The 18,426-nt window shown below is 38.9% G+C and overlaps 1 protein-coding gene across 10 annotated transcripts in view; it reads left to right on the top strand.

Moving 5' to 3' along the window:
• The window catches only part of AGAP1 (ArfGAP with GTPase domain, ankyrin repeat and PH domain 1), a 346,938-nt gene that overhangs the window by 272,840 nt on the left and 55,672 nt on the right, over positions 1-18,426 (top strand). For 5 of the 10 annotated variants that reach the window (XM_071747093.1, XM_071747092.1, XM_071747089.1 and 2 more), the window contains one exon: positions 17,174-17,251. The exons of the other annotated variants lie outside the window; for them this stretch is intronic. In XM_071747093.1, coding sequence (XP_071603194.1) covers positions 17,174-17,251 — 78 coding nt within the window. The remainder of the gene's footprint in view (positions 1-17,173; positions 17,252-18,426) is intronic. 10 annotated transcript variants of the gene reach the window in all.

Here is an 18,426-nt window from a genome sequence, read left to right as displayed (position 1 = left end):
ACACTGATAACACTTTAAAATTATTCGAACATAATTATTAATTAACTTCTTAATAATAAATTATCTATTATTAATGAACTCTGCTGCTTTTCCACTTGCAAAATATTCCAGCAGCTTTTTCACCAGATAAGTGACATCACAGACTATTGCTTTCAGCTGATAAAGACAGAGAAGGGTGGACTCCAATAGAAAAGTTGATTTCAAACAGATTATTTCCTTAATGAAGAACGCTAGCAATGAAGTGAAGAGAATAGTCTGTAAACACAACTGTACTTCTAACTAACATTTTCCCCTGCTAACTGCACAGTTCCGTGAGCAAAAGAAGGGTTTGTTGCACTATGTGTCTTCTGGTTGGTGTCTTAAATGAACACAGTGGTTGTACAAGGAACCATACTTCATGGCTAATTGAAGTATTTCACCATCTGCAATTCCTTGTACTAACAAAGAGGAAAAAGTTTCCTCTTTTTTTGCCAGAAATATTTCTTTCAGGCTTTTTATTTCTTCCACAGCCTTTGACTGGACAAGCTGTTCTTGTTACATATCATCAGGTCCCATAATTTGTCATAATGCTACTCAATGGCTCGTCTAAAAAATGAAAAGGGATGCTGTCAAGGTTGTTAGGCCTGAAGTTTAACCTACAATACTTTTGAAAAAAAAGAAGAAAAGATTGACATAAACTGTCCCCCTGAGCCCGAACAGAGCTGGAATAAAATCCATAATGATTTTCTGAGCGACGCAGGAGCCGGTGCATTGGTCTCTTTGAGTCTCTGCTTGTGAAAATTGTTCTGTGCTTTGGTCCTGCCTGTAGGAGTATGTTGAATATACAAGAAACTTAACTCTGTGGTGTGTTAAGAGGAGAGGATTCTTGTTCATTCCAGTTATACATCTGGAGCGAAGTAGGTCACGGAGACCCTGCAAGGTACAGAAGGGTTTTCTCATTTCAAGGGCAATGCCACGTTGAGCGTCGAGGAATTGTCACCTCCTAGCTCTTTGTCCCTACCAGGTAGTCATTTTTCAGAGTGTTATTGGTCCATCTGAACATGTAGGCCAATGCAGTGTGTTGAAGCCTGAGATTTTGACTGACAAATCCAAAATTATTTTTTTACTGTTCCCTTTCTTGCTCTTAAAAAGGTTTGGGGAAAGAGGAGATGAAGGGTTCTGCCAAGTGCCAGGCATTCTGCATAATGATAATACAAGTCAGGAATCCAGCCACATTTGCAAGGGGGTGGGAAGAATGGACTAGGTTGAAATGAGAACTGTGGAAAGGCTGAGAAATTCAGTAGGAAAATTTCTGTTTCTGTCTTCAGCTCTGTGTCTCTGGGGACAGGTTTCATTATTTCCCCTCTACTTTTTGGGTGAAGCTGAATTCCATCCAGGTCAGCTCCAGATCAGTCAATAGGGTGAGAATCTCCTCTTTGCCAGTTTTGCTAACCTGAGATCTTAAATTGATTGCTCAGGATTTTTCAGTCCATCCAACGTATCCCTATTTCAGGCAGGAAAAGATGACTGAATTGCTTACAGCATTTTAAAGGATTTTGTATCCTCTGGGTGACATCGTGGCTTACGTGGGGAAAATGTGTTTTATCATTCTGGAGGGAACCCTGCAGATCAGTCTCTGGTTGATAGCTCCGATTTTCTCATGAGGGGGCTTTGTATTACCTACAATAGCACCTTGCTTTTGCTTGGGTTTTCGTGCGTAGTTTCTTCACCAAAAAAAAATTTGATTTGCCCACCAAGCAGACAATCCTTAACTTGTGCACATATGCAGATGTGCCCAATAAAAGAAAGAATCTGCCAGTCCATCAGCCCATATCATTTTTGATTGCACAGTGTTTTTGCAGTAATCTTGTAGTATTATAGGTCATGGTTTTTCTGTGCCATCAGACTACTACAGTTATTGCAACTACCTGCACATTAGCTCCATGTGGAAGGCTGAGAGCCTCTGCTTTCTTTTAGAGAGTTGATTGATGTGTTAGAAGGCTACAGTGGGGTCATGCTAATTCCTATGGTGCCTGGGATATGCAGAGTAAATAATTAAATGTTGTTAGTCCCAGTCCACCTGCTCAATATGGCATGTGCTCTAGGTATGAGACCAGCCTCATTCCTCTGCCTTGAGCAAACACAGCCTAGTTCTCATCATTAGTATATATATATACATATATACTAATACATATATATACAAATATATATACTAATACATATATATACACATACACTATACTACTACATATATATATATGTACACAGACTTTTAAAGCTTTTAAAGAGCTTACTTTCTATAACTGTGAACAATCATGAGAAAACTTGGCATGGGAAGAAAGGTTAAACATCATTTTGTGAATAACCTGAAAATGTTTAGGAAAAAGTGTAAATGACCTATGATTCTCTATTTAAAAATATGCTTGTCTTTTTTAAAAAATTATGATTGAGAGTAGAATTGGAGGAAACCACTTAAGGAAGTGTAAATGGGAGGGTAGTGAAGGTGATGGCAGTGAGTGTGAATCAATAGATAAAAATCATAAATTGTTAATAAAGGAAATTAAGGTTATTAAAAAGAATTTATGGTCTGTAGAATGTAAGGTCTACAAGGCCAATGAAAGAGGAATTTCTTAAATTCATCAGCAACAAATAAATTCTACCCATATTACAAATTTCACACTTGACAAAAGACTATAATAGTGAATCCTTACTTCAAAAACAAAAAGCAAGAAATCTTCCATCACTGGTGTCACAGCTTAGCAGTTTGGGAGGACCACAAACCTAATGACAGAATTCCTCTATATTCCCATACACACACACACACAAACAGAAGATAAAAGGGAAATAAAGACCAGAGACTCCAAGTTGAAAACTGAAAACAACTAGATACAGATTTTACTAACACAAGGGAAAGGTAATAACATAAATTTGTAACAAAGTAACAAAGTTGGTAAAACAGTAACAAGGAATACAAATACATATATGCAAAAAAATTTTTATATATATATATATATACATATATGTACATCTACACAACCCAATACACATGGTGAGCTGGCAGCACATGGTGAGCTGGCAGCAAGAAACAGCAGCACAGCCAGTAGGAAGTGGGAGGAAAAAGAGGGAGGAGCTGCTGACTTTCTGATCTTCTATAGAGTATGACAGGAAATGGGAGGGAATAGATCCCTCCCTTTGCCTTCCACCCTTCTCAGAGTCTGAAACCCTCCTTTAGTTCCTCCTGTTCAAACGATGACAACTGGAAAGAACAAGAATTGGTATTGCCTAAAATTTGTACTTATAAATAGTTAAGCATCATCTACAGTGGTGATGTCCCAGTGTAATTATATCTGCACAACCAGATTAACTGTGCTGAGGAACAGTGGAAAGTTGACCTAATACCTGTCATGTGTTTCTGAAAGGATCTTGTACCAGTGATAAGGGTTTTGGAAACTAGAAAAAAAAATACAGTGTGCTTGTAGCTAAAAAGAGGGGGTAGGATCCTGAAGGATCTGTATGTTATTTAGACTCATATTGATCCTGTGCAAAAGAATGGGAAGGCTGGTATGTGATACCAGAAAATAATTTTCATTGGCAGAGAGTTGTCTAAATTTCATGCAGAGGATTATCAAGTGATAAAAGGCTGAGAAATTTTTAATGCTATATTATCACAACTGTCTTTCAAGAACAAATATATTGAGCTAGTCCTTCATGGTAATGTGACCTAAAAAAGTTGTGCAATCAGTAGGAACATAATCAATGTAATTTAATTTAAAATAATTGTAATGGCTAACCAGTACATCACAAAAAGCAGTTGTAAATGGGTGTCCATCATTCAAACGTGGGGAAGAGCTGACATGGGTTTTGTTACCAGCCACATGGTGTTTGGTGTTCTGGGTGATTTTTCCTCACTTCCATGTTGATGAAGATGTTGCTCTTCATCCTCATTTCTCCTCTTAGTGGAGGTGCAGCCTTTAAGATTTTTCTTCTCCAGGGAGAAGGCCTTATGAAGAAAATTATTCTTGCTACTTCTCGTGCTTTGTCAGGTCCCCTTCTCCTCCTCTTCTCTGAAGAATCTTAGATGTGCACACACAAACTTCTTTCTGTGGCCAACTCAGAGAGGTTCCTGTCCTCTATCCAAACCCACCACTGAGCATGTTCCATAAACCCACCATTGCCATGTGCCATCCATGCCACTGGGACTGAGAAAAATGCTGTGTTTAGCTCTTTGAGAGTCACTGAAGTATGTGGTTTGGACTTTGTCTTTTCACTCACACCTCTTTTACTACCTCATATCTCCAGCGTCTTTTCCTGGTCCTGCTGAATGTGGCACCTATTCAGCTCCACCCAGATGACACCACAATGGTCCCTCCCTCAGACCATCACCTTTCCTCTGTCACTTTTCACTTTGCATCCTCAATGCTCAGCTACATTGCATCAACAATGAGCTGTAGCTCTTTGCTTTGAAGACCCTTCATAGCATCCACTTTTTCTGATGCACTTTCACCGTGCTGGCATCTGCCTCACGTGAACATCAACATCTATTTGTTAAAGTTTTTTGCTCTTTGGTGAGTTAAGCACAGGTGATCAAGGTACATCACCGTTGGCCTCCTATAGTCTAAAAATAGTTGCCATTTTACAAAGTGCTGTGCTACATAAAAGCCTTTTTTATGCAGATAGTGGAGAACAAAGTGAAAACCTCACTTGTCTGTGTAGTCTATAATCTAAATTGGCATCTTAACTGGTATGTAGCCTTCAAATATGATGAACTTGACTCTTTGGCAGTCATGTAAAAGCTGGAGGTTTTGTGGTTTAGTTAGCTTGTGATGTGCTATTTTATACTTTTTTTCAACAGCAAAGAGAGCTAGGAAGTAAGATATCATCTTAGTACTGCTGAGGTATTTGAATGTGCTTATAGGTCTAATGGGATTCTCTTGGTGTTTTATTTAATCATTTGCAAGGTGTGAGCTATAGCAAAGTGCATACCAGTCCAAGTGCATTGTGTGAATATAAAATCTTGGGTCCGTCACTTTGTTCATCTGACAAAATTGGAACATCTATATTCTCCCTCTGCATGTTTTTTTCTTTCATTAAGTTGGTTTTCCTCGTTAGATAGAAGCAGGCATAATTTTTTTAATAGGAAAAATTAAAACTTTTGGGTGCAAAGTTGAAAAATAATGAGAGTAGGCAAACTCTGTGAAGCTCAGCACTCCAAGGGGGTTGCTGCTTTTGAAAGATGGGCTTGGTGAAACACGTTTGACTTCTGCAGGAAGTAGGATGATACTGATGCAACCAATGAGATAAAGCTACTCTTGATGGACTGCTTATAAATATAAAGCTTCATTCATTTCTCAAGGAGGAGGGGGGGGAATCCTGTCTCACACTGCCTTAAAAGCACATCCCTCTCTCCCATCTGAGGGGAAAATGGGATCTGCAGTACCTAGCAAGCAGTGTGATATTACTCTACAATACAGCAATCTTGACAGCTCTGTATGATGTTGCAGTTCAGATTTTGCCATCGAGAAAAATCTATAAACTATCCTGAGCTTTCTGAAGTCATTAATGCCTTAGTTGTACTGATGATTTCATTTCTGCACTAGAGCAGCGTGGCTGATCTGCCTAGCTGCAAGCTGCAGCTTCCCATTTTTATGATACTCCTCCTCTTTCTCGCCATGCTTTCCCTTCCCCCACTGGAAAAAAAAATCCATCATGTAAATTGATTTGGGGATCAGCCTTGATAAAATACCAGCATTCAGCCCCTTGTGACAGCGTGGCCATATTGTTAGCTGTTCTTGATTATTTGGCTGCTCCAGCAGAAGCTGCCACATCGGAGTTGGAGGTGTGCAGAGATTAACTGGTGTCTGTCCAACCATTTGTCATACAAATAACAGTGCCAGTAGAGTGAAATACTATAAATCATTTTTTGCCAGGATTGAAACCTTTTATCAGTTGTGTCACTTCCATTATTCAGAGAGCGATTAGTAACAGCCATAGTTATTTAGCCATTTAGTAGTTAACAACTTGGAGCTCTGGCTAGTAAAGAAGCCTTTGACACTAGCATCTGATGTAAATGAGAGATTTGATATTTATCTTGCCAGGCAAAATGCAGTTGTTACTCAGTGTTTCACTGAAAGATGAAAGGCAGTGCAACTTAAGTACAAGTCTCTTAATTTGTTGAGTCTCCTGGTTTTGCTTTATCACTCCATGTGGTGTTTGTGTGTGCCCTGACAAAACAGCTGTATTTCAAATATGCATGTATAAAATTGCATCCTCCTTTTTCCAGCTTCTTCATTCTAAAGCCAATCAAAGGTTCTCCCCAGGGATTTCCTTCAACCACAGCTTTTGAAAAAAGTCAAATCACAGGAACGATAACCTTCATGTAAAAGTAGCCACAGAAATTAACCATCATCTTGTTGGATTTGTTCACAATGTTATCTCAGCTGATGTTGGGTAATAGCACATCAAGAATGTCTTCAGTTTATGATTTTTACATTTCCCTGGTTAGGTTTAAATGAACAACTTTCCGTAAAGCTGAAAAAGCCCCATCCAATACCACTGATAATAGTAGCTTCCTGCTAATCCAGATGCAGTCTGGGGATAAGAGACAAAATATTGAATCTGCCATTGGGAAGAATTTCTCTATTCCCACCCCAAGTTTAAAGTGAAAGAGTCTCAATCCATACTTTCTCTGTTGGAAGAGACCTGGTTTAAGACTACCAGCCCAAAGAGATGAAGCCCATCAGGCTCCATTGTAGGTCACTGTAGTAACCACTGGTTGAGCAGTGAATTTTGGCAGTTCAGTTTGTTAATCCATAAGCTACTTATGAAAGGTCCAAGGTTCTTTGTCCCATTGCTCTCTTTGTGTTTAATTTTGCAGGCTTTGGGAGTCCTAAAATACAAATGAGTAGATTACTGCCAGCACACCTAAGTGTACGTGTTGTGAGTGTGCTATAGACAGGAACTTCTACTTATTTCATAGCCTCAGTGAAGACTCTGTGCCTCAGGTTGTCCTCCTTGTAATGTAGGACCCAGCATCTGTGTCTTTGTCTTCTAATGACACCAGGGTAAGGAACTGGAAGTCATCTGCTGACTGTATCAGTGCAGGCCAATGTAGAAGCGCAGGTAAAAGGAGAGGTGGTGACCTTCCTGTTTCAGCATGAGTGGTCAGGTTTATCAAGAAATAATCATTACAGATAGCATAGCAGTTTGTAGAAAAAGACCTTGACACAATAAATCTCTCCAACAGGAGTCTTTCCAGTGAGGAATCCCTATACTAACATGGCAGCTACACCACAAGCAGAGTAACATGCCAAAGTCTTAAACACCTCATACTGGCAGATTGTCTCTTGCTTATTTTTACAAGTGATGAAAATAAACAAGAGAATTCCTGTTACATAAAGCTCCAGTGGGAAGTAATGTGTGCCTGCTGACATATGGACATGATTCCCAAGAACAAACAGAAGAGGTTTGTGCTTGCGTGCTCCTCAGGCAGGCCTGGTGCCACTTGCCATGCTGGAGGGCACTTGGCTAATGGGCTTGGATCATGGAAATCCCTCACATATGACCATTGCTCCAGTGCCTTATGGAGAGTCTTTTCCAAAATGGTGCAGCATTGGGTCCTCAGGTGATGTTACCTTGCCTGTGCTCTATGGTTTTGCTGTCCAGTGAGCCTTGGGAGCAAATAAGGACAGCAATTGCTTTTTCAGAAGAGAAGACTGCTTGTTAAATCTTTTGCAACTTTGTTTTTAATCCAAGTTTTTATGTGCACATTGTTATCTTACCTGCTATATTATATGAATTAAAAGTGATAAAAACAAGAGATAGTAGGAATGGAAATCCTGTTCAATTTTATAACTGTTTTAAATAAGTAAAAGGTGGAACTAACTAAGTGATTCTAATACCTACTCTAGGATTATGCTGTCTTAAAAGACAAGATACATGACTTCTTTGGTAACAGCGAAGGTTTACCATTTTAAAATAGTTTTCTAAAATGTTGAACTAAATAAACCCAAGATGACCAATATGCCCACATGTTTGTAAGAACCTACCTCTTCATTATCTATATCTACAAAAAATCTCAAGGAAATGAGAACTGTAATAGTTGGCTAAATATTGATGTTCCCTGCTGCCTGCTTTGGTTTGTTTCTATGAAAATACCTTGACAGAAGTTGCCATGAACCACACTGATCTTGCAGGGGGCACCTTCCCATCCTACTTTGTACATCATTATTTTTTATCTTCAAACAAATTATGAGTGTTCTTCCACATGAGAAAATAGCAGTGCTCTTTGGGCCTTAATTCAGCCCAGTGATGCTGCTTTACTGGAGTATATTTTATTTTCAGCTTGTGATGTTTCCACCCTGACACCTAATGTATATTGGAAAAGAGATTTCCTGAAAAAGCAATGGGAAATTTCAAGATGCCTGTAGTGTATCTTTTAAAAGTGAACAGGGAGCATATAGCTCCTTGGAGCAGAAACAGCTCTTTCTGTTGTTTTGTAACTGTTTTCTTGACAGTAATTGCTCACGCTATCAACAAAAAAAGGGCTGCTTTTTGTTCAGAGGGGGAAAGGTACAGAACAATGTGTCTTTGGCTAATGGATTTAAGTGCTCCTTGTTTATCAGCCTATAATGGGCAAGATTGTTGTCTCCCTACTCACAGATGAAACTGATGCAAAACAAGAATAAATCCATCATGCCGTAAAAGTAGTGGTTCTCCATGGGGTAAGCAAGAAGGCATTGTCTGTTTTCACTGAGTCAATACTGTGTCTTAACAGCAGAAAGAATGTAGGCTGGTGGTGAAAAACATGAGTCCACCATGTGTCCCACTCCTTCTCCTCAAATCTACCTCTCCTTTGGGTCCCAGATGCTTCCCCCTCACTCCGTTTCCTCTTCAGCCATCCCAAGTGATGCAATTTCCTGCTCTCCTTTGAAATACACTGGCTGGGTTTTAGTCATGGTGCATTTTACATGACACAATGGTAGCCTTGCCAATAAGGAGCTCAAAAGCCAAAGGGTTTTGATATCACATCAAAAAGGGTTTGTTGTCACAGATGTAATTCCAGGTGTGTGAACCAGTCTCAGCTGGTGTTCTCTTCCATCCTGGAGCCGTACTGGTATGCAAGGCATGGAGTTGAAAAGGGTGGCTTCTTTGCCCTTTTCTGGTTTTGAGTGGCATCCCAGGTGGTGGTGTCACTTCAGCTCCAATTATACTAATTACAAGCATGAGACTAATCAAGATATTGACTAGATAATTGGATAGAAATTCAAATATCTTTAAAATTCCAGAGGGTCCAATATCAAATCGCATTGTCCGGGGGGAAAAAGAAAAAGAAAAAAAAAGGCACAACAAAAGCAGTATAATAGCTATAGTTTATATTTAGCAGTTGATGTTAAGACATAATGACACAAGCAGCTTTTCCATAAGTGCTTTGTTAATCAACAAAAAATAAACCAACATGCATTGTGCACTTGCTTAGCTTCTGGATAGCTCTGGTAATTAATACAGGGTGATGCGAGTTATTTTTCTCATATTCCAGTTGTGAAAGATGTGATATATATACTCCACCTGCTTAGAGTAGATTAATATGGACTGTAAATATTAAAATGCTATTAAGATAAAAATATAATTTTCAAGAAGCAAATTTTGGCTTTTTTTTACATTAGAATTACTAAAGTGGGGACAGCTGGGGTTTACAAAAGGTTTAATGTGGCATTAAAAGTGAAAAAATCAACTATTTTGACAGATTGCATTTTGTCAGAGAAATATTTTGTTTTCCTCCTCATTTTTTTTTCATTGTGGGTTGATTTTTTTTGTTGTTACAAATATGTGTACAAAAAAAGTGGAGGCAGGGTGACAAGCTGATTCCCTTAATTCCATAATAATGCAGCCAGCCTTGTGAAGTCAGCCCAGTTGGAGAAACTAACCTTAGAAATTGGTCGATCAAATGCTACAAGCAAAGTACTTGTTTTCCAGTATTGAAGCTGGTGGTCTAGTGATCACAGCCAAGCAATTACAGCCCTGTTAGATAGCATGAGTAGTAGTCATTAAATAATTATACCTTTGATTAGCTGCTTTACTTGTTCGTTGCCTTTGAAATATGATAGTATAATTTAAAGCTTTTATTAAAAGACAGTTTTTCTAGGTGGCTGAAAAGGATTTTTTTGTGTATTAAAGACCCATAATTTTCTGCTTCAGATAATGAAAAACTGAGAAAAATGTTTCCAATTAACATTTCCTTTTGTCAATTTGAATCTTGTATGTTTATAGTGTATTGGAAATGCACCAAAATTGTTTAGTGGTCCTTTACACAGTGCAAACGGTTCAGTGGAGCAATCTTACAGGGAAAAAAAAGAGAATTAAAAGCCTTTTTGAAAATGTTTTATTAAAATAACTTTTTTCCTGTCACAAGAAGTATGAATGTGTTTTCATTTTTTTCCTTGATTTCAAATGTTCAAAGCTGAATCTAAGCCAAATGTAATTAACTATTAATGTGATTTGAAGTATTACTTTTGGAGTGTTTTGTGGGTTTAAAATTGAGCACTGGAAAGGGTTTCAGTCTCAGAGGAGTGAGGAGTTTTACATCAGGAATAAAGTTTTATTTGTGTTTGTGTTGGGCACTGTTGTAACTCAGTGCTTATATTAATTCCATTTGATGCCCAGCAGCTTGTTTTTCTCAGTAGTCTGGTGTCCAGAAAGGCTGCAGTTAAGGGATGTTACTATTAAATCATTCTGGACCAACTGTCAGCACTTAAATCTTCTTTTTTTTGAACTGTTGGGATTTATGTTCTGTGAACACCAACGCATGATGCAGTAATGTTTGGAGAGTTTAGAGTCACGTTCAAGTGTTTAAAGTTGTTTTACTTTAGAAATCAGGTTTATTAGATCTGCTATATGCACTTGCTAGGAACTATAGAAAAGTAGGGTACATATTTATGAGATCCTTGCATTTTTGAGGCTGTTTTTACTTTAAAATTTCGTGTCAATCAGATCTAGAAATACAGTTTATCCTGATTATTTTACTTTCTGTATGTCTATATAATGAAATAACTTCTCTTATGAAATCATGATCATGGTCTTGTTGAGCAAATTGCTGTTCTGCTGACCAGCAAGAAGGAAAAAGCTCCTATCCCCTGGTGAAATCACACAGGATCCAGGAGTTGAAAAACATCGGGCGGGGGCTGATGTGCAGAATTATTTCATAGGTGTGGTGGCAGCTACATGGTCCTGGAGTTTATCCTTAAATACCCCTCAGATTTGCCCCATTTGGATCTTACATATCCCTGTTGTTCTAGATAGATGTTACACAGGCATTAAATGACAAAGTTGTCTTCACATATGCTGTGGTGATTTTATTCTCATACATCTTCTCGGTCTTTAATTGTTACACAATAAGAATAAATAAACAGACATCCTTAGGTGGAATGAACAGTGTTATTTATTTTGTGCAGATGATGATGAGATGTTCTGCAAAACTAGTGGCATGTCGACTCCATCCCCAGCCCCCTTCCTCCAGCATAGGTGAAAAGATCCTATTATTTCTGATAATTGATGCTAAGGGCTGTGGCGTGCCTCATTTAATCAGCACTGTTCAGCACACTCCAGGGATGTAATTCATGCACACTTTAACATCCAACATGGCTGACAATGCTTGGACACACAACCTAATGGCTACATCATTTTTTAATCAGCTATCTGAGGACTATTTATCTAATCAACAAAGAGCTCTGTCATATGGAGACAGGAGGTGACATTAACACTTCTGTAGTTTCTCAGCATGGCAGTGGAGGAAGATTTTTGGAGTGAGACTGTAGGTCTTAGAAGAGTCTTAAGAATAAAAGCATATTTATGCTTGTTGAGGTGTAAAAGAAATGAATTTGAGCAAGTTGATGTATTATTAAATATAGTATCTTAAGCATCCTTAGAGAACTGCAGAGATACCAAATAGATGTAACTTCAGAGCACACATTGGTAAGTGCACTTTCTAAAAATGTCTTGCTTTTAGAAATAATGGTACATGATCATAATGGTGGTAAACATTTACTAAAAAAACAAGCTACTCAAAACTAGACAAGAGAAGTCAATTCATTAACACAAAAGAGCATTCTTATAAAGAAAGCAAACCAGAAATTATTTCTGCAAGGGGTTGGTCACTCGAAACACAAGCTGTCCCATTTTAGAACTCTTCAAGTCTAGTTATGTTTGCAGAGGAATATGAGTGAGGAATGTGCCTTGCTGCCACCCTGGAATGGGAAGGCTTTCTCCAGCAGGACTCAGTGAATCAACACAATGGTTTAGAGCCTACAGGAAGGGTGATGTGCAGACAGTTTGAATTGTTTCTCATATAACGTCACGTGCAAGAAATAGTGAAGTATACAGGACAGCTGTCAAGGGTAATACAACAAACAGATCACTGTTACAATACCTCTGTTTTATAGAGAACAAATCCGGCAAAAAACATTCCTCAGCCCTCATGAAGCAGCAGATGGCTGTGACCCCTGGCTGTCAGCAAGGAACGTGCAACCAGAGAAACTGACAGATATTTACTAACAGATATTATGCAAAAGGACACCTTTTTAAGTGTTAGTTCAGTGCAGGCTTTGTGGATGCTGAAGGCCAGGCTCAGCTCCTGAGACTGGGATGTGTCTGTCCTGGCCAGGGCTTCTGTGAATTCCTGAGGCCAAGTGTAGGTCATGGACAACACCTGGACAATCTTTATTCTTATTTTTGGGTGGGGTTTTTTTTTGCTTATAAATGGTCATAGATGAGGCCTGAATGAAAAGTAGCAAGTATCTTGTCTTACACTGTTTGACTGAGCTGGAATTGGTTTTAGTGGTTAGGTGGAGAGGTGGCAAGGTAGTTTCTAAAAGCCTGAGCTATCACATATCAAATATCTCTCAACACAAAGCTGAGATTAAAAATGTAGAAGTTGCAAGGGTATCTTGAATAAGTAAATTAGGAGTGAAAGAGGGACCTAGGAGGGCTTCTGGACAGTCTGGAGTTATATGCTCATAATATTCCCTTTGATGGGGAAGGAAACAGGCTCATCCAGTCCTCCCTCTTGGATGCAGGAACTGTAGAGTTTTACTACAGTAAAAGTTTGCAGTTGTTCATTCATTTGCCATACAAAATTATGATGAAATTTAGGATTACAATACAAAACCAAGCAGGCACTTTGGTTAAGCAAGTGAGCCAATGCTTGCTTGGCATATGCAAACCCAGGAATTAGGTCTTTTCAAATGTGCAGCACCATAGCCAGGTACTGCAGGTGATGCCCTTGTGGCATTGGAAATAATTTTCTCATTTCTGCCTTACTGAGAGGGGAAAATTCACTCACCAGGTTGGTGTGTGACTTTCTAGGGCTGAACTGATGTCTGTTTACATAGTGTGTGTCTACAAAACACAGAGATTTTCAACATGCTGCTAAGTATTGTTCTGTTGGGATAGAACAACTGCTGGCCTCTGGCCTACCTGAGGAGTAACTCCTGCTATTAGAAAAAAAAAAAATTGCACAGCTGGCGTGTTGTAACAGCTGACACATGTATATACTCTTCCTTACAAATCAGTCTGGTGGATCCCAGGTCCTTAGCTGATCCATCTGTAAAAGACACCCCAGTACATACACACCACACCACACATCATAGATGACACAGTTGAAAGCAGCTTCTTTGCAAGAATTCAAGACCCATTCCTTCATCTTAAAAAAAAAAAGAAACACATCTTAGGTTCAGAGAGTCAAAGCCGTCATGGTTGGGTGCATTGGGATTTCATCCTTTGGTCACTACAAGGAGGAATGGCTGGGTGATGGTTTATGCCAAGCTGAAGGTTGCAACAATCTTGGTATTGTTTTCTAGGGTTGTTAAAAGCTGCACTCTGGGCTGCTGGGTGACAGATCATGACTTCTGTGCTGGCCCAGGTTGAGTGTTAACGGTGCACAAACTGTTCACCCAGCAAAGACAGGAGTTGAGTTTTGGCAATCTGAATTTCTGGAGTTCATGAGTTCGGATATGAGAAGAAAAAGTGCTGCTGTACCATGTCTACATGCTGGTTGGGGTAGGGGAACTGCTTTGATTGCCACACGGTGTTTTTCTGTCAGCAATGAAGCCAGGGATCAGGACAAGTGACAAAATTAATAAAATACTGTCTTAAAATGTTATTAAAATACATTAGGCATTCAGATTGTGGCAGCACAACATACTAAGCAGAATATGTTGCCACTTCAGTACAAGCTAAATTAAATACCCAGTGTCTTCTGGGAAATAATTAACTTCAATCCAAATATTCAGTTTTGAGAAATGTGTTTGTTTTGAGATTTTCTACTATCTCTAGTCACAGTGTCACAAGCTAGAAATACATCTTAGTGGCTTTTTTGAAGAAAAAAGGCTTCTAGAAAATGTTTCCTCTCAATCTGCCTTCAAGCTCTTTCCAATTAGGGAGCTTTGTTTGCCGATACTTAATGAAGTATTTCTTACAGCTTTTTGTTGGAAACCAGTTTATTTGTTTATAAGTGTGTATATACTAGATAGATAGATAGATAGATAGATAGATAGATAGATAGATAGCTCCAGATTGGGTAAGAGCTTTTGCTGAATTAACTTTTGAACCATCAAGTGAAGCCAGCCCAGTTGGACTGAATGTCCAGGGATATGAATCCAAGAGAAACCAGGGAAGGTAATGACCTCCAGTGCCCATTCAGGCTGTGTAGGTGGGTAACAAGAACATGTAGATAGTTTGTAATTTTGAAGGCTGGCAAGTTAGGGTGGCTGAGGTGGGCTCTGGTGCTCACATACACATCAGTCATGCCACAGAAGTTGTGCTTGGCAGCATCCAAACCCTGCTGCTGCTGTTATTGAATCTCCTAATACAGTGGAGCACCACAAGGAAACAGGCTAACACTTAATTGATGCTAAAGGACACACTGGGATGTATCGGGACCTTGGCATCACTGCACAGAAGTCCATTTGTTTAAAGAGAAGAAAAAGGCATGACACTTAACACATTAAAACAGATTATTTCATCAATAGGTTAATAGAAAACCAGGCTGCAAGTTCAGTTCCTGCTCATATGGCCATACTCTAACATGCCATTAAAGTGTGAAAAATGAAAAGGGACTGGGAAAGGGTCTTTGTGTACTGGAGTCTTTCCTTTCTGAGGGGTGCCAAATCTAGATTTTGCCTATTTATATGTAAATGTTTTTCAGCAAAAAGCAAGTTTCCTGCTGGGAAATTGTGCCTCTCTAGGTGCTGGGACTTGTTAAGCAGGTCTTAAAACTGAAGATTTTTCATCTTGAAGGATGCATGCAATTAAGATATTATTTGATTTGATGAACTTGAATTTTTAAATAGATCTAACTTAGCCTTCTAGGTAATGTTATCTACTTTAATTTCAGCAAGATGCATTCTAAAGGATGTCATTCAGACATCCAGTCCTTTCTTGGAGCATATAGCATTTAAGCCTGCAGATTGCTCTATTAAAACAGTATATAGCTTTAGAGTCACGGGTGTGTTCAGGCATTTCTCTTCCAGCCTTAGCTCTTTAGCTGCAAATTGAGCTTTATCTTAAAGACTGGAATTACTTAATACCAATGTTCCTTTTCTGGGCAAGCAGCTGTTTGGTCTGAGTTTCACGGGGCATTAAAAAAGTTCTCTTACAAATACAGAAGGAAAGTTTTAGAGTGTTTGTGTCACAGTACTCTGTGTTGTGCAATGTTAGTCCTAACAAGTGAAGGGCATCTGTGGTGAAGGGGAGAAAGGTATTACTCCAGATTTACTATCTGAGTTTATTCAGAACAGAATTCTGGAGCTGAGCAGGAGTAGAAGACTATTCCATTTCCAAACACATCTTAGAAATTAATCCTAGTAATGTAACTGATGCTGTCCTTTTTAGAAGTCTCACACCCAAACTCAAGGCTGAGTGTGGCTGTCTGTGGGCAGGATTGTTGGGTGACCTGCTGAGAAAGGCAGCTCAGAAGAAGATCTGGATGTGCTTCCACTTGTCAATGTGCCTGGTGATCTCTTCCCTGCTCCTATAAAACAGATTTTACAAAGTAGTTACATGCCAAGCAGTGATGCAGCATTATTTCTTGACTAGGTAAGGTTATCTGGTTGCTGGAAAGTCTAGAGCAGCCATGTGGTTCCCTCCTGGGATCTGAGAGTGTTCATGGGGAAAGAACTGGGGGGACATCTGGTATTTTAGTCACTGTTGGGTGCCAGCAGTGCCATGGTAAACTCAGATGTTTCATACAGTTCCTGTTGGCTGAAACTCAGGTTAAACATATTGTTGATTAAACATATTGTTGATTTACTTCTCACACTGTGAATTCACTCTAGAGGCAAAACGTGGTGGTTTTAAAGAACGTGCAAATGTGCTCACTCTTAATAAGCAGAGGAATGGAGAGCTTTTTGAGCATGTTTTCCTGTTAATTGTAAAATGGCAGCTGGGAACTCAGAGAGGCTCAAAGTTTGGGGCAATAAAGCAAGGATGTTGCCTCTTCTATAAAAAATATACGTGTTTTTTACTTTCCAAATAAACACTCTGATTTTGCAGTGGTTTGCTGGAGGGGGAGGGTTGCTGAGGAGGACCACAAGCATCGGTTGCGTCACTGTCACTTGACACTCTTCAGAACAATTCTCCAGGCTCAATGCTACAATTAATCTGTTTTGCAGTTATGAGTGTTTAAGGCCATGACATCATCACCTCAGCTTTAAAAGGTGATGTTAAAAAGAGGTTCAAAGGTGAACTACAGGCACCAAGTGATCAATGTGGGCTTTTGGATGTAAAGGAGCTCTTGTCAGGCTGTGTTCTCCGACTAATCAAATCACATTTTCCAATAGCTGTTTCATCTTGTGAAGTATCCTCTATAAAAATGCTGCCTGCATCTTTTTACCTCCACTGGTCTGTTTTTGTCTCTTCCAATAGCAGATCCATTTAATCTTGTCAGATCATGTCTTGTTGACATGACTTAAAAGATCCCCCTCAGTGAGAGGCTTTCCATATCATCCGTGGATTACAGGGACCGTATAGTCCTGCGTGCATTTTCTGTGTGTAGCTCTTCACATGTTAACAGGCTTGTGCTTGTATTTTACTTCACATGCTGTTTTGATGTTTCTTTTCTCCCCTTTTTCATTTATTTTTTTCCTCCTTTTTCTTTATTTTTATTCTCTTTTTTTTTTCTTCCCCTTCTGCTCTCTGGACGCAGCCAAACGCAAAGCTTGGAAACTAAACCGTGTTGGTAGCCTGCGAAATATATACAGCAGCAGCAGCACCAACACTGAAGGTAACAAACCCCACCCGTTGTAGATGAACACCTCCTCTCTTACCCCTTTTTTAACCTGCTTTTCCAAAAATTGCCTTCCTTGAGTCTCTCCTTTACCCAGTGCAGGCATGGAAATCAAATTTGCCCAAAGCATGCGTGCTTTCATCTCGTGTTTGCAAAGTCATTCCAGTTGGTCTTTTCATCTTTTTGTTTGTGCATTTTATTTTGCCATTCATGTTCCTTTCAGCTTACTTAAATTTTGACCTTTCCCTCTAGTCATGGAGTGTGGTGACGATTAAATTACTTCAGGAACCCATTTTCTTCTTTTATTTATTTTTTTATATATATTTTTTCCCTTTCTACATGTGAGCACTCAATGTAATCTTTCCCAAGTTATTACAGTTTTTAAAAGTGTTAGTATCAGGTGTAATGATCTGTAGCCAAATACAATAGTGTGCCTTGACATTTAAGTAACAGTCTTAATTTGTTTTGTGCAAGCCTTCTCCATAATGCTCTTTGCAGCTCTAATCCAAAGGCGAGACAGTGCCGGGTCATTTGCATGTGCTACTCTTGCTTGTAAATTCTGTATATAGTTGTATTTCTAAAGGTCACCTGGTGCCAAAGTTCACAAATTGACTTACATTGCTTTTTTTCCACCAAAGACAGCCGTCATGACTTTTGTATAATAGCACACTGAATTTTATATTTCACCACAAACACAACCTTCATTTTAACAACACAATTACAAATAATAATAGTAGTAGTAGTAATTATTATTGTTGTTATTGCTATGTTATTATTATTATTATTATTACAATGAATGTCAAAGGTCAGAATTGCTTGGAAGCCAGACAAGGACAGAAATAAAACCCTCTGCCACCACATCCAACACATTTAAGAGGGACGGCATAAAAAATAGGGAATGCAAAATAGGTCACAACTCAGTAATCTCCATGAAAAGGGGGGGGATTTTATTTTTTTTCTTCACTTAAGTGCAAACCAAATGGGTCAAGTAATCGTAAGCACATGCCCTAACACTAATTGACTTATTTTGGAATGATTATAACTGTAATATTTTTCTTAATGTCACTGTTTTCTGGGCTGTTGATTTTAGTGATTGCCAAGCGGTGGCATTAAATCTCTTGTAAATTTTAAATTGCATGCTATTTCTGTAAACAAGTCCCTCTGTTCACATC

Source organism: Heliangelus exortis, chromosome 6, assembly GCF_036169615.1.
Source record: "Heliangelus exortis chromosome 6, bHelExo1.hap1, whole genome shotgun sequence".
Classification (NCBI taxonomy): domain Eukaryota; kingdom Metazoa; phylum Chordata; class Aves; order Apodiformes; family Trochilidae; genus Heliangelus; species Heliangelus exortis.
The sequence above is the reverse complement of the archived record's forward strand: the minus strand, read 5'-3'. Positions and strand labels throughout refer to the sequence as shown.